This window comes from Juglans microcarpa x Juglans regia, chromosome 4D (genome assembly GCF_004785595.1).
Source record: "Juglans microcarpa x Juglans regia isolate MS1-56 chromosome 4D, Jm3101_v1.0, whole genome shotgun sequence".
NCBI classification, from domain to species: Eukaryota; Viridiplantae; Streptophyta; class Magnoliopsida; order Fagales; family Juglandaceae; genus Juglans; species Juglans microcarpa x Juglans regia.
The window spans coordinates 12,697,101-12,712,424 of record NC_054600.1 but is presented as its reverse complement, the minus strand read 5'-3'; the positions used below and the strand labels follow the sequence as shown (position 1 = coordinate 12,712,424).

The 15,324-nt window shown below is 35.1% G+C and overlaps 1 protein-coding gene across 4 annotated transcripts in view; it reads right to left on the bottom strand.

Annotated features, from left to right (window-relative positions):
• Positions 1-10,417: 10,417 nt before the first annotated feature.
• Positions 10,418-15,324, bottom strand: part of LOC121259519 (diphthine--ammonia ligase) — a 50,490-nt gene continuing 45,583 nt past the window's right edge. For all 4 annotated transcript variants that reach the window (XM_041161129.1, XM_041161130.1, XM_041161131.1 and 1 more), the window contains 2 exons: positions 12,841-13,198; positions 10,418-10,913 (listed from right to left, as the gene is read on the bottom strand). In XM_041161129.1, the coding sequence (XP_041017063.1) occupies positions 10,698-10,913; positions 12,841-13,198 (574 nt within the window). In that variant the 3' untranslated portion in view covers positions 10,418-10,697. The remainder of the gene's footprint in view (positions 10,914-12,840; positions 13,199-15,324) is intronic.

Genomic DNA, 15,324 nt, shown 5'->3' with positions numbered 1-15,324 from the left:
AGCGGTAGGGAAGGACATCGTAGCAAACACTATGGGGAAAATCTGGAGAATTAGCAAGAGGGCCAATTTTCTTTAAATAAAGAACGTCTTTATAATCACTTTTGCAAATCATGCGAACAGGCAGCGAGTCCTTGAGGGGAAACCATGGTTGTTTGGCAATTATCTCTTTATTCTGAAGGCTTATGAGGGTGGACTTCAACCTGGCAAGATGATCTTTAATATTGAATATTTCTGGTTGTAGATTTATAATCTGCCTTTGGGTTACATGACTAAGGAGTGGGGAGAGTGTATTGGACAGTCTATGGGACAAGTTCTCGACGTTGATATAGATGAGGATGGTATCGGATGGGGGAAGTACTTGAGCGTGCGGGTAAAGTTGAGTTTGCAGAAACCAATTACTCGAGGTGGAATTATTATGGTGAACGAGAAAAAGTTGTGGTTGCCTTTCAAGAACGAGAAGCTTCCACGTTTTTGTTTTAACTGCGGTTGGATTTTACATGAAGATTTTGGGTGCTCTTCTACTGCTAACCCTGATTGCTCGATTAATCCACAGTTTGGCCCTTGGCTTCGGGCTGATGATATTTTTAAACGACGGACCTCCTACTCATTTTCTGATGCAAGCTCTAAAGGAAAATATGGGAGGAACGAAAAACATGCATCTCGTAGCCCCACCAAATGATGGTGAAGGTTCATTGGGTCACATCGGCATGGGGCAATGATGGAAGGAATCCGGGTAGGGCAATTTTGGATTTTTTGAGAAGTCCAATGCCAGAACGGTTGCCGAATAAATCGGCATGCACGTAGGAAAGGATGTAACTGAGCTAGAAACGACTCCGAGATTGGAGGATAAGGAGATGAGGGGGACGTTAATAATGAAGGAAGCTAAGTCAAAACTGCAAGCAAGTGTTGAGGCTCATCTAGAAGGGCAGGAAAATTCCCCCCAAAATATGGGCTTTAGTGGTTTGGGCCTGTTAAAGACAAATGAGCCTAGGTCTTTGGTCTGTGTTGAGCCCATTGACAACAGTGCACTAAAAGAAGGTTCATGAATTCACGATATGTTACAGGAGTAAAAAATAGACTTGCAAGTTGGGATCTCTTCTACATCTCAATCTACGAAAAGTTCAAAAAATAACTCTCAGTGGAAACGGAGGGCAAGGGGTCAAGGTGTAGAGCTAATTGAGCGAGAGCTTCTTTCTGGGGCAAAAAGGCATGCAGGGCCAACTGAAGATGTTCTTACTGGTGCGTCTGGACGCAAGAGAGGTAAGTTTTCTTCTTTGGTTTCTAGCGATGATTGTACTGTTGATACGGTGTAGGCTAGGGTCCAACTTGCCGAGCCCCATGAAAATATTCAACTGGAACTGTCGGGGGCTTTGGAACACCCGAACAGTTCAAAGCCTTAGTTTTCAACTCAAGGCACAAGCTCCCACTGTGGTTTTCCTTATGGAAACCAAGTTGAACAATGTAAGGGCTTCAAGTATAGCAAGAAAAATGAATTACGAGTGTTGTGTTGGAGTGGATGCTGTAGGGAGGAGTGGGGGTTTAATGATCATGTGGAAGCAAGAGATAACACTGGAGTTGGTTAATTATTCCCAGCGACATATCAATCTAATTGTGCGACCAGACGACAACAAACCATATTGGTTGTTGACTTGTTTCTATGGGCACCCTTATTCGAGTAAGAGACGGGAGGCTTGGCAACTTTTGGAATCTTTTAATCCAGGGAACATGGGGTGGTGCATTATAGGAGATTTTAATGAGGTACTTTCTCATGACGAGAAAGTAGGTGGTAGAGCTCGGAATGAATCACAGATTGGTATGTTCAAAGAGGTTCTTCAGGAAAGGGATCTTCATGACTTGGGATGGAAGGGTTGTAAGTTTACCTGGAGTAATAGGCATGAGACTTCCACATTTACAAAAGAGAGAGACCGTGCTTTAGCAAACAAGATATGGAGGAATGGATTCTATGAAGTTAAAGTAGACACATTGAGTGCTACGTGCTCAGATCACCATTCAATTGTTCTAGCCTACTCACAAGGTAGAGACCCAGTAATCAGATTTCATTTCCCTTTCAAGTATGAAGCCAATTGGACTAAAGTGGAGTGATGCAAAGAGGTTATCACAGCTGCTTGGCAGACGGGGGGAGGTTTGCTGCCTTATTCTAGTTGTGTACAATAGAAACTAGAATTTTGCAGCAAAGAATTGATGTTGTGGAGCAGGAATCTCAATAAAATTAGAGTTGCTGCTATAAAATAGAAAATAGAAGAGATCAAACAGCTGGAACTGGAGGAGTGCTCAGAGAATATGCAGGCTATGAAAAGGATTCAAAAGGAGCTAGGTGAGTTATCAGACCAAGAAGATTTGAGATGGAAACAACGCGCCAAGGCTCATTAGTTGGCTAAAGGTGATAGAAATACTAAATTTTATCATGCTTGTGTCAATCAACGAAGGAAGAAAAATATGATAAAAAAATGTGGAGGATGGAGTAGGGCAGGTGCTGGAGACAAAGGAAGACATAGCTAGTGGGTTTTGGAATCATTTCTCTCAGGTTTTTCAGTCTTCCCAACCATCCTTAGACTCTATTCAGGCTTGTTTGTTTGGGGTAGAACGTAGAGTCTCTTCTACTATGAGGGAACACTTGGACAAAGGGTTTGATAAAGAAGAGGTTGTATGTGCTTTGAGGCAAATGTACCCTTTAAAATCCCCAGGACCAGATGGCTATAGTGCAGGTTTTTTCCAAGATCATTGGGATGTTGTTGGTGCAGATGTTTCAAAAGAGCTGCTAAACTTTCTAACCAGTGGTAGCATGCCATCAGGTTTGAATCATACTTTTATAGCTCTCGTTCCAAAGGTCAATTCCCTAAGAACTGTTAATGATTTTCGACCTATTAGCCTATGCAATGTGTGGTACAAACTCATTTCCAAAGTATTAGCTAATAGGTTAAAAACTGTTTTGACAAAGATTATTTCTTGGAACCAGAGTGCTTTTATTCTTGGACGTTTGATTACTGACAATATTATGATTGCTTACAAGCTTCTTCATTCAATGCACTCTAGAATGAAAAGTAGAAAAGGGTGTATGGCAATTAAATTGGATATGTCCAAAGCATATGACAGGGTGGAGTGGGGCTTTTTGGAAGCTATGCTAACTCGGTTGGGATTTGGGGATCATTGGATAAAGTTGTTAATGACCTGTGTAAAGTCTATCACTTATTCTGTTGTGATAAATGGTAAACCAAGGAAGGTTATTAGGCCTTCGAGAGGTCTAAGACAAGGAGACTCATTGTCCCCTTACTTGTTCTTATTGTGCGCTGAGGGTCTTAGCTGTTTGTTACAGCAAACTGAAATAAGGGGGTTGATCAAAGGGGTGGCAGCGTCTAAGGGAGGCATAAGGATCAACCATCTCCTTTTTGCTGACGATTGTGTATTTTTTGTAGATCAAAGAAGGAGGAATGGTTTAATCTCATTCATATTTTAAATTTGTATGAAGCTGCATCTAGGCAGATGTTAAACAAACAAAAGACTTCAATTCTTTTCAGTTCTAACACAAAGGCTACCGCAAAGGAATGTATTCTCCAACATGCTGAGGGTGTCATTTGCGATAATTACAATAAATATTTAGGCCTACCTACTATTGTAGGAAAATCTAAATATGATACTTTTAAGGGCCTCAAGGATAAAGTTTGGAAGAGAGTATCAAGCTAGAAATCAAAGTTTCTCTCTACTGCGGGTAAAGAAGTTCTGATCAAGAGCGTACTCCAAGCAATACCCGCATACACGATGAGTGTTTTCAGGCTTCTAAAAGGTTTACTCAAGCAAATAGAAATGTTGATTGCAAGATTTTGGTGGAACCACAATAAGGATGGCAAAGGGATTCATTGGAGAAGTTGGTCTAGTCTCGGAGCTATTAAAAGTATGGGAGACTTAGGTTTTCGTGACCTTAACTGTTTCAACAGAGCCTTGTTAGCCAAACAAGTATGGAGATTCATCCAAGATCCTACATCTTTGGTGACTCGGGTATTTAAGAAAAAATATTTCCCAACAGGCCAACTATTAGAGGCAAAAACTGGTTACTGTCCTTCACACATCTGGAGAAGTTTACACTCAGTGTTGGATCTGGTCAAGATGGGGTATGTATGGAGAGTTGGTAATGGGAAGAGCATCAAAGTTTGGAAAGACAAGTGGGTTCCTATTCCCTCTACTTTTCAAATTCAAACCCCTATGAATACATTGGATGTTGAGGCTACTGTGGATGTTCTTATTAAGAAGGAGTCAAAATCTTGGAAAACAGATTTGATGTATTCAGTTTTTGGAAGGGAAGAAGCAGATTGCATAAGCAGTATTCCAGTCAGTTCAAGGGGCATGGAGGACAAAGTAATATGGGGTTTAGTTGAAAAATGTTTGTTCTCCATTAAATCTGCCTATTTTGCTGATCTTAACAGTAAGAATCAAAATATAGGTCAATCTTCTAATTCTTCATCAGATGTTAGGTGGTGGAGAAAGGTATGGAAGTTAGACTGTATAGGGAAAGTAAAACAACTGATTTGGAAAGCTCTTAATAATATTCTTCCAACAAAAGAAAAACTGTTTAGAAGAAAAATAGTGGAGAATGCTACGTGCCCGATTTGCCTCTCAGCAGAGGAGTCCGTACTACATGTCTTATGGCAATGTCCTGCCACCATGGATGTTTGGGGGAGTTGAACAGCCCTTTACAGAAATGGAACTTGGATTATTGTGATTTTCAATCTTTGTGGTGGGATTTGGTGTCAAGACTGGATAAAACAATTTTGTCCAAAGTGGCTGATGTTTTGCATGGTATTTGGAAAAGAATGAATGATTTTGTGTTCAATAACAAATTTAGAAGTCCTTCCTTTCTGGTTCAATTGGCAACTCAGGATAATAGGGTGGCTAATTTACATACTCCACAGGGACTGAATGAACTTGTGCAAGAGAGAGCAGCAATGACAGTAGCTGAGCAAGGATGGATCCCACCAAGTGAAGGTTATGTAAAAGTTAATGTTGATGCAGCTTTTGTTAAAGTAACAGGAAGGATGGGATTGGGATAGTAGTAAGGGACCATTGGGGTGAAGTTCATGCTGTTTTAGCTGGCTCTAGGAGTGCCATTCAATCTGCTGCAATAGCATAATGCTGGGCTATCAGTAGAGCCATTATTTTCTGTGAGGAACTAGGACTGAGATATGTACAAGTTGAGGGAGATGCAAAGCTCGTTGTAGATGCGGTTAAAAAGGATTATGCAGACTACTCTTGGAATGGTCAACTCATTGAGGACATTAAGGGCTTCATGATGTCTCATCAAAATTGGTTTATACAGCATGTGGCAGGAAATGGAAACAAAGCAGCTGATGCTGCTGCTAAATTAGGATTGTCTTTAAATTCTAAATAGATCTGGCTAGAAGAGGAACCTCCTGAGGTTGCCCCATTTGTTATTTTTGACAAATTATGTATTCTTTGATTCATGAATGGAATTCTTTTAAAAAAAAAAATATTGATTGTAACTTTGTGTTCGTGAATTATTCTTTTAATAAACAAATCAAGTTGAATTTGAATTTAACTAAAATACCAATCTCAAATGACTTGTCAAATAGTTTTATTTATTCACCATCTTAATCTCCCTTGTTCAAGAACAAAAAAAAAAAAAAGTCGAAAACATTGAGCTCCTTCTCAAAAAGGCCAAGAGTGCTGTTGGCCTTGACAAACAAAGTTTTCTTAATGAAAGTGAATTGCCTGATCTTGAAGTACTTGTATCAAGAGATTTCTTTCTTTCTCTAAATTTATTACCACGACTTGTCCTCGTTATTAAATCAAAATGAAAGCTCCACATTGATCTTCTCTCCCAAAAGGAAATAGAAATGGTACATACGTAGACAACCAAAGTACAATTTTAATTTACACAACCATCTATTAAATATATTTTAATTTTATTTAATTAATTTTGATGGATTTGAATTTCTTTTTAAAAAATAATATTTTAATGGATAGGGTTATAAAAATGTAACATGTAGTGCGTTCTCCACCTATCAATGCCCAAAAAGAAAAGAGAAATGATTTATATAAGTCCTAAATAGATAAATTTCGTACAAATTTTTATAAAAAAGTAAACTTTTGTTTTAAAAAAGTGTAAAAAAATTATATTTTATTAGTAGAATCTATTTTTTTACAAAAAATTTGTACAAAATTTATCTATTTAAGCCTTATATCTTACCTTACTTAATAATAAAAAATAAAAAAATAAAAAGCGGTAAAGAGTGTCGGAAGAATCTAAGGTCGGAGGGGTGTTTACGTTTGGTCAAATATATAATACGAGATTCAAAGTATGTATGTGGAGTGGTCGTACATCATTGATGCTACCCATCACAAAAGAAAATTGCAAAGGAAACAGAATTGAGAAGGAGACCGATTCATGTCCCTTTTTTCTAACCCAAATAAATAATTATCGCTAATATTCTTTTCATTACTTGTATATAATAATCCATCTTATGGATTCATTCTCCATAGATGCTACGGAAAGACCTTAACACAAAAAATAAAAAATAAAATTAAACTGACATTAGCAATTGATGAATTTGACATCTCTTATCGCATAGATGGATTTGTATATCTTAAAGTACATAAAAAAAGTTAATTAAATGAATCTGTAATTAAAGATGATAAATTTAATATAAAAATCATGTTGAAGGGTATAAAAATAGTGGACCTAGATATATTAGGTTCAGCCCATCAAAAGACAATCATCAGGAGGTAAGTAAGAAAATGAAAGAAGTGGACAAGACAGAAAGAAAAAACAGGGTATCAGAGAGAAATAAGAAAAGAAAGAAAAACAAGACAAGTAAGAAGAGATATAAAATTGTCATCTCTCATCACTCTCAATGACTATAATAAAAGGGATCAGATCTAATAAAAAGAAAGAGTATGACAAGAACATCGAGATCGTTTTTAACCTCATAATGAGAAGCTCTAGAGAGGCTATTTTTCTTCGTGTTAAAGATATCTCTGACCTTCATTATATAGTAAAAAATGAGAGATCATAAGATTTTAAAATATTCATATTATAGTATATTTATCTTTCAATAATCCGTGAACGTAGGCGGGTACCGAATCAACACTCCAAACCGCCACCATGGGCTTTTGACCACTAGACCTGATTCATTGTTATAGATCGGAAGTGACTCTTCACCCGCTCTGTGGTACGGTTTTTGGCATTAACCCATGCTGTCGGTCTATAAATAATTAGGAAGTACGAAGTTTTTTGATTATCGGATCTTGAACTTTAGGCTGTTTCCAAAATTTGATAAGCTTAGAAAAAGAAACTAAATACAAGTAGGTGAGAGAAATGGGATTTTGCGGTGGTTGCAAGACAATGGTCCTTTGAAAACTACACGTAACTAACATTAACTGCATTAAATGCCCAAAGCCAATCATAGGATGTGACTTATGCATAAAAATGAAATCTCTTGAAAATAAAATCTAAGAGAAAGGATTTGTCAAGGATGATGTGATATTTAGGCATGATTTATTTTTATAAATTATCTCAATTTATTTTATTTAATTATTATAATTTTTTTAAATTTTTACATAAAATAAAATAAATAATTTAATTTTTTTAAATTTTAAAATAAAAATAATATTAAAAAATATATTTTAATAATATTTTATTTAACTTTTAATTTTAATCTCAACTCATTTCATTTTATCTGTAAAAATAAACGAGGTCTTAACCTTCATATTAGCCGGCTTGGAGGCTGACAACGAGTGCACAGCCACCCACCTTATACATGCATTTGTCCATAATCCATGCAACTCTTTTTATGTCAAGAATAATCTTTTGTCATTGTACTGCTCCTCGTTTATGCAGACCAAAGAATTGAAAAGTGATGGAATTGCTTTATAAGATGGCCCCTTTTAGTTGGGCTAAGCAATGAATGCCCTAAACTTGTCACTTCTGTTTTGGACTCAAGTTGTAGCTATGAGTCGTCCAATTTGGTCGACATTCGTTTCAACACTAGGAATATTATTATTGAGTGTTAAAAAATAAGAGAAAGAAAAGTTAAATAAAAATATTATAAAATTAAAAATTTATTTAAATATTATTTTTTAATATAATTTTTATTTTAAAATTTGTATTGTAAATTTTTTATATTTTGTTTGGAAGTTGGAGAAAGTTATAATGATTTGGTAGTGTAATGGATGAAAATTTTGAAAAATTTGAAGATTTTAAAATTAAAAAGTATTTTGTGTTTGAGTAATACTTGAGAAAAAAATATCTGAGAATATTTGAAAATACCTAAGAATATTTGTATTCCCAAACAAGGTCTAAATATACGTCTCGGTGAAGTGTAAAAATATTTAAGTTTTATTAAATGAAAAATATTATATAATTATGGTAAGAGTATCTTTAACCATACAATGAATTGAACTTTTAGAAGACTGCAAATGCTAGAACTTTGAACTTTAGAATTAGGCTAACCGTCCGAGTCATCTCTCTCTGTTTTTATTTCATCAGTGATTAAAATTCTCTGAAACTAATTGTCAAACCAACCCATGCAATACGCGAGAATAGTTTAAATAGAATAGTTAGGAGGTGAGGAAGACGTTAAGGAGTAAATAAAATTGAGTCAATAATTATAATAAGATTAATAGTTTTTTTTCTTTATTGGAAAAAGAAATAATAAAATGATAGAAGAGTTAAGTATAGAAAAGTTGCAGAAATAAGTAATGAGTAATCAATAATCACTAAAAGATTTAAAAAAAAAAAAAAAAAAAGCTTTTTTTTCTCTTTATTGAATTATTAATCATAAATACTAGGAAACCTTTTGTCTCTAAACTCTTTTTTTAATATTAATTTCAAAAATAAAATGGATTATTGCAGTAATAAAGACAATACTATGAAAAATCTTTTTTAGCATGTGAATGGTAGTCATAGTTCAATTAAGTAAGATGCTAATAGGCAGTAGATTTTATAGTATTACTACCATATATAATCAAGTATAAAAATAAGTTAGATACTAATATTGAAATAAGCCTAGTATAATAAGTTAATAATACAAAATACTAATTTACTAAAGTATAATGACATGTAATTAGACACTATAGTATAAGTCTTGTATTGAAATAAATTAGATACTAGTATAGAAATAACTAATAAGTCTAATATTATAAATTAATAACACATAATATTAATATACTAAAATATAATAACATGTAATTAGATACTAGAAATAAGTCTAGTGTAGAAATAAATTAGACACTAGTATAATATAATAACATATAATTAGGCACTATAATATAAATCTAGTATAGAAATAATTTAGACACTAGTATAAAAGTCTAATATAATAAATTAATAACACAAAATACTATAGTATAATAGCATGTAATTAGACACTAGAAATAATATGTAATACTATAGTATGATAAAATGTAATTAAACACTATAATATAAATCTAGTATAAAAATAAGTTAAATAATTAGTATAGAAGTGAATTAGCAGTAAATGATATAGTTTTAGGTTAAAAGTTTTGGAAAAACTAAAATTTGAAAGTCCACAGTTTTTTTTTTTTTAATGGACTAAATATAAAACTAAAAAAAAAAAAAGCTCAAAAAAGTCCAAATCCAACTCTGCTCCAAGTTGGAATCGAAGTCAGAGTTCAAATTCAAACAGAACCGTCGGAAGACTCCAACTATGTCAGTGCTCACCCCAAGAGAAGAGACCATGAGTTTTGGATATAGCGTACCAAAGTAATTAAGACCATTAAAAGTATAACCTATAGGCTCTTTTCACTTATTCTAAAATTTCATAAATTCATTCCTAACAAAACTGAAAACTGAAGAGTTGAGAAAAGTAAAAAGAAAAGCATTGGAAAAACTAAAAGACTAGTAGCTAATCTAGATTTAAATGAAAAGTAGAGACTTAATTAGATATGTTATTTTCATTTGTTTGATACATATATTATTTAAAATGAGTGAGTGGAAAATGTGTTATCATTAGCGCAAAACTCCATGCTGCCAAAACAAATGATCCGCAGATAATAGATATGTAACTTAATTCTTCCCTAGAGCGCTTTCCAAATGATCCGGATTACTTACAATGTGTGAGATCAAATGCAGTGCTATATCGGTTCGTTGGTTTTCAGTTTAATTTTTCCCGGAATCTACGATTTGTGCTGCTGTCTCTGGAAAGAATAAACAATGAAACTTCACAGCATAGTTGTCATACCAAAAGACTCGACCATGAAAAGTAGTACGGACACCTTTGTTGACAGCTAAAACAAAATCTGCATTTCCGATAGTTTATTGTCGATCTATAAGGTTGTGAAGGGCAAAGAAACATGCATACTTGAGCAGTCCCATGTTCTACACTTCATACTACCAAAAACCCAAAATATACAGCTCCATAAGACAGGACCATAAAATATTTGTCAATTGGTGATAATTGGAGAGTGCAAAGCATTAGTTTTCATAGTTTGGGTTGCCAAGTGTATCTTCCCTGTGAATCATAACTTAATAGCATTCAACACAACACGAACTTGCATCAAGGAGGATGGATTCTGACACAACACTGACCAATGTCTTGCACAAATTTTCAACTTCCCTTGCCCATCTTTGTCCCCCCCATATCTATTTTCAGATTGCTCATGAATTGGCAATTAAAAACAAATGCTTTGATGAGAAACAAGCCCACTCAAGATTTGCTCGCAAATAGTTCACAGGTTAATATATTATCCATGGATGTGGCAGAACTCCCAGCACCCAAGACAGGAACAAGATTAAAGATGGGCTCTTCCCCAATTATAACTCTCTGATCCATTTCAGCTAACTCATTGAATGCATTGTTTAACATGAGGGACAGTACCTCCACAGGGAGGCCAAGGCTTGTTGGGAAGTAGAACCTCAAATGCTGCAAAAGAAAATACACGAGGTCAAGATCTACTTTAACAACAATATTACAACTAATAACACTGTAACCATGAATAAAGCAGATAAACCCATGGAAAACAAAAAGCCTCCGATGACCATCAACTAAAAAATAAAACCTAAACTACATGTAACCAAGGATGATGCATACTACAGGACAGCCATTTCATGATAGAATCCCACAAAGTTGATGGGCCTATTGGATGATTAGAAATTAACCATCCAATAGTACCAAACCCACTTAAGTAATCCAGAACCAAAGCTTAAAAATGATCAGCTTACCTCTACTATCACTAGTGCAATTGGTTAAAACACCTCTTCAGGCCCGATCGAGAAGTAACATATTACCTTAAAATTGTTTGTATGCAACACTTCAAATTAGAATGGTGAACTTTAATCTTTTACGCTTTCTGGGAAAACTTTGGAATACGAACCTAGTCTAACCCATCCCATCATTTTACAACCAAACCCGAGGTTCAGAGGACTAGAGATTTCCATCTACTTGGCATATTGTTCAAGCTTTAACATGGAAATGTCAAAATCAGCGCCCACATACTCAACACTGATAAACGCCAATACTTTCAAATGATGTTTGAAGGAACCCCTAAAACATACAATTGTTATACCACTAATAACAGTAGTGTATTACGGTATCACGTAACTAGAAGACATGCATGATTATTTAGTTGAACCCCTAAAGCATGCAATTGTGATATCACTAAAACCTGTGTGAAATGGTATCACGTAACTAGAATACATGTATGATTATTTAGTTCAAGAAAGATTGTTAAAAAAAGGCATATAAAATTTTATCTTCATATTTTACGTTTCGTTGTTGTATAAGCTCATTACTATATTTACTTGGATATTGCAACTTTCAATAAATTTATTTAAGATAATACACTTTCTACATCTTTTACATTTGAAAAAAATTGTAACTCCAGATTTATTTTCCAAATAATCCATACACCAAGAGTTCAATATCCTGATTCTAGGAGGTTGCTAACCATACATATGCCTTAATTAAGGTAACCAGACGCTTTTTAATTGAGAGAAAAGAGATAGATAACACAGGTATAATTTTCTTACTTGGATATTAAACCCATTGCTTGCACATCTCCCATGGATTTCATTTTACTAAATATAGCATGACTGAAGATCAGGTTAAGATAAATACAGGCCCCTGTATTGCATGGGAATTCTATACCAAGACATACTTTTCACTATCTATATCTGAAAAGCAGTACTTGAATACATAATGAGATTTGGATCACATCCCTCACAGCATAAGATGGAAAGATCTAAACCGTCCTCTCCGGAGTGGGAACAGATGTGGCCAAAACATATAAAGATCGGCAAAGTGAACTAATTCAATTTTTAAAAGGAAAAAAATCTAGTGATGCTATATTTAACCTGGGAAAAATGGGGGTAACACAGCATACGAGAGCATTGTTTTTATCAATTAAGAACTGTTATACATGTAATGCTTTATGACCTGGCACAAGTGTACAATAAATCCAAGGTCCAAATGTCAGAAATATAAAGTGAAAAATTGCAAAAACAAGTTAAAGAAAATGTATACATAGGAATGCATGAATTTGGAGAAATAAGAATAACTTGACTGACACCTGTAATTTATGTAAGGCACTTATCAAAACATCAATTTAAGTAAAGCAGTTACGGGGAGCTTGGGGATTCTGACATTCTGTAATCATTTTTGACAAAGAAAGGAAAAGCCTGAACAAAAGATTGAGGCCTTAATCAAGAAGAGTTTCATGAACTAAAACTGTATTTTATCATAACTCAAAGGTAATCAGGGTCTGAATGCCAAAAATAACCAAAGAACAAAAAAGAGAAAAAAAAAGGATCCACTTAAACAGGAAAGATTCGTGTTTCGGGACAAAACTGACCTTTGTATCTTCCCAAGAGAAATTGGTCTGCATATAAAGTTTATCAAGAAGATAAATGCAAAATCTTGATACACTTTCCATTTGCCTCCCTTGGACTGAAAGTGGATAATCTCCATTGTCCGTACCACCACCTAGAGAATCGGAGCATATCTTCTCAACAAGTTCACTTGTGAAACACAAAATAACTGCACAAATCTTTCCATGAACAACACATTTCTGGAAGCAAGAATCATGCCAGTCTGCATGCTGAAAACCCCAATAACTAGGCATCCTTACACTAGAAAGGTCTTGCATGGTTCCAATTGCCATATCCATATCCTCCGGAGCATAAAGAATGGGTTTTAATTCTACAAGTGCCCTGCAAGAGTAACAATAGAAAGAGGTGAGTGGAATTGAAATGATTCGAATGGCATCTGCAATATTCAGGACAGCCCTACTACAGGCGTTCAGCACAAAACAAGAAAGCAAAGAAATATGCCTACTCCATATATATATAAATATATATATATATCATAATCCTGAATGCATATCTATATGCCAGCATGACAAGCTACCCTTCCTCCTAATCTGATATGCAGAGAGAAACATCTCTTTATGGCTTCCACTTATCAATCCTGGCCTGCAAAAGTGACCGACCAGGCCATACTGATGAATTAGCTGGTTTGCTGTAAGCCCACATCTGTGTAGACAAAACACTTGCAGCACAAACCCATTTATCTGATTGGTTCCAGTATCATAGGCGACCAAAAAGGTGTGCTTTAAAGCAATTATTTGCTACGATTGATGAAGGTTACAAGTCACAAGGGCAAATGCACATCCACTGGTAAACATTCAAAATAGGGACTCCATTATTTGGCACATGGGGAACCTTATCAGGAGGGAAAATGCATTAAACAGCGAGAGTAGGCTTCAGCCAAATAGACAAAATCGCTAAAAGGTAATCAATACTGAAATAATTTTCATGTTGCCGGATAATTAGTAGAATAAATTAGTCATATAAACTCGTTTATTCATAAGGAAGTTACACTTGCCACCTCCAAACTAACACTCATTCCAATGTTCAGTACTCGGCACCCTAAAACTTTCATTTTGTTTCACCTTGCACCCCATGTCAGTTGAAATTTACCAAACACTGAACATGGGAAGCACAAAGAAAAAAGAGCCTTCTGGACCATAATTGACTGAGCTGCCCAAACGTGGAGTTATTATCAGTTTTTTGTTCTTTACACACAAAAAGGTACTTTTGTCATTTCAAGTTGAACAATGGCAATTGCGCTTCTCATGTGTTCCATCTATTCAATGGAAACTGACTAGGGTGCAAAGTGAAAGGAAATGAAATTCCTTCTTATAGATAAGACAACTTTAATTAATGATCAAGAAACAAAGGCATTATTGAAGTATACATGGAGAATGCATCAAATATACCTAATTAGAGAAAGAAAAAAGAGATCAAGAAAGTCATGCATCAATTTGATGTGTAAGTGAAGTGACCTGACAGATTTTTATTGGCCGACACGTGTCATATATGCCACATGGACTACTGTACCATTAAAAAAGTTAACAGATGTTAAATGAAAAGAACTTAATTGGTAGTTGCTTAAACCCAAGTATTTTTGTTGCAAAAGTTAAAAACTGTGGTCTTAATTTGTAAAAACATGAAAACCCAGATACTGATTTTACATTTTACATGAAAGTTAAACTATAGAGATACAGGTGAACTACCATCCAATAGTGAAGTGAATTGAAAAGGAAAGCTTTGACATCAACCATGGTCCTTGTCCTATCTTCAAAAATTATGTACTTATGCACCACACTTGACAGGTGAGATCATTTTCCACGAGGTCTTGCTATTAGGGCTGAGAACCGGGTCTCTGCAACCCAAACCACCCAGCCTATCCACCCACATCGTAGGGGTCTAGGAGGGAAAATCCACCCGTTGACCAGAACAGACGAGCATGATGTTAATTTATTTCAAAGAAATGAGCGTGGCGTGGTTTGATTTTTACCCACCCTCCAAACTACCCATAATCAATTAGTATTAAAATATTCCATATAAAAGCAAAAAACCCTAACCATAACCCTACATTCATTTCTTTCTCCCCTCTGATTCTCCAGCCACTGCTGCTTTTTTTCCTTCTCTTCCTCTACTGCTTCTCCTCCTTTTTCAGTCCGATGATCTTTGTTTCTATTTCTCTTTGTCCTCTTTGGTCATCTCTTCTTCTTCTTCTTCTTCTTCTTTTATTCCTCTTCCTCTTCTACTTTTCTTTGTCATCTTTGGTTGTCTTTGCTTCTCTTCTTCTCCTTCTTCTTCTTCAGTCCGATGATCTTTGTTTCTACTTCTCTTTGTCCTCTTTGTCCTTTTGGTTTCGAGTTTTGGTTTTCAGCTTTGATTTCCTAATCTAATGCAGCCAAACATATAAGGGGTGGGGTTGGGGATAGGAATGAAAGTACACCCCTACTTGGAGATGGGGGCATATATAATTT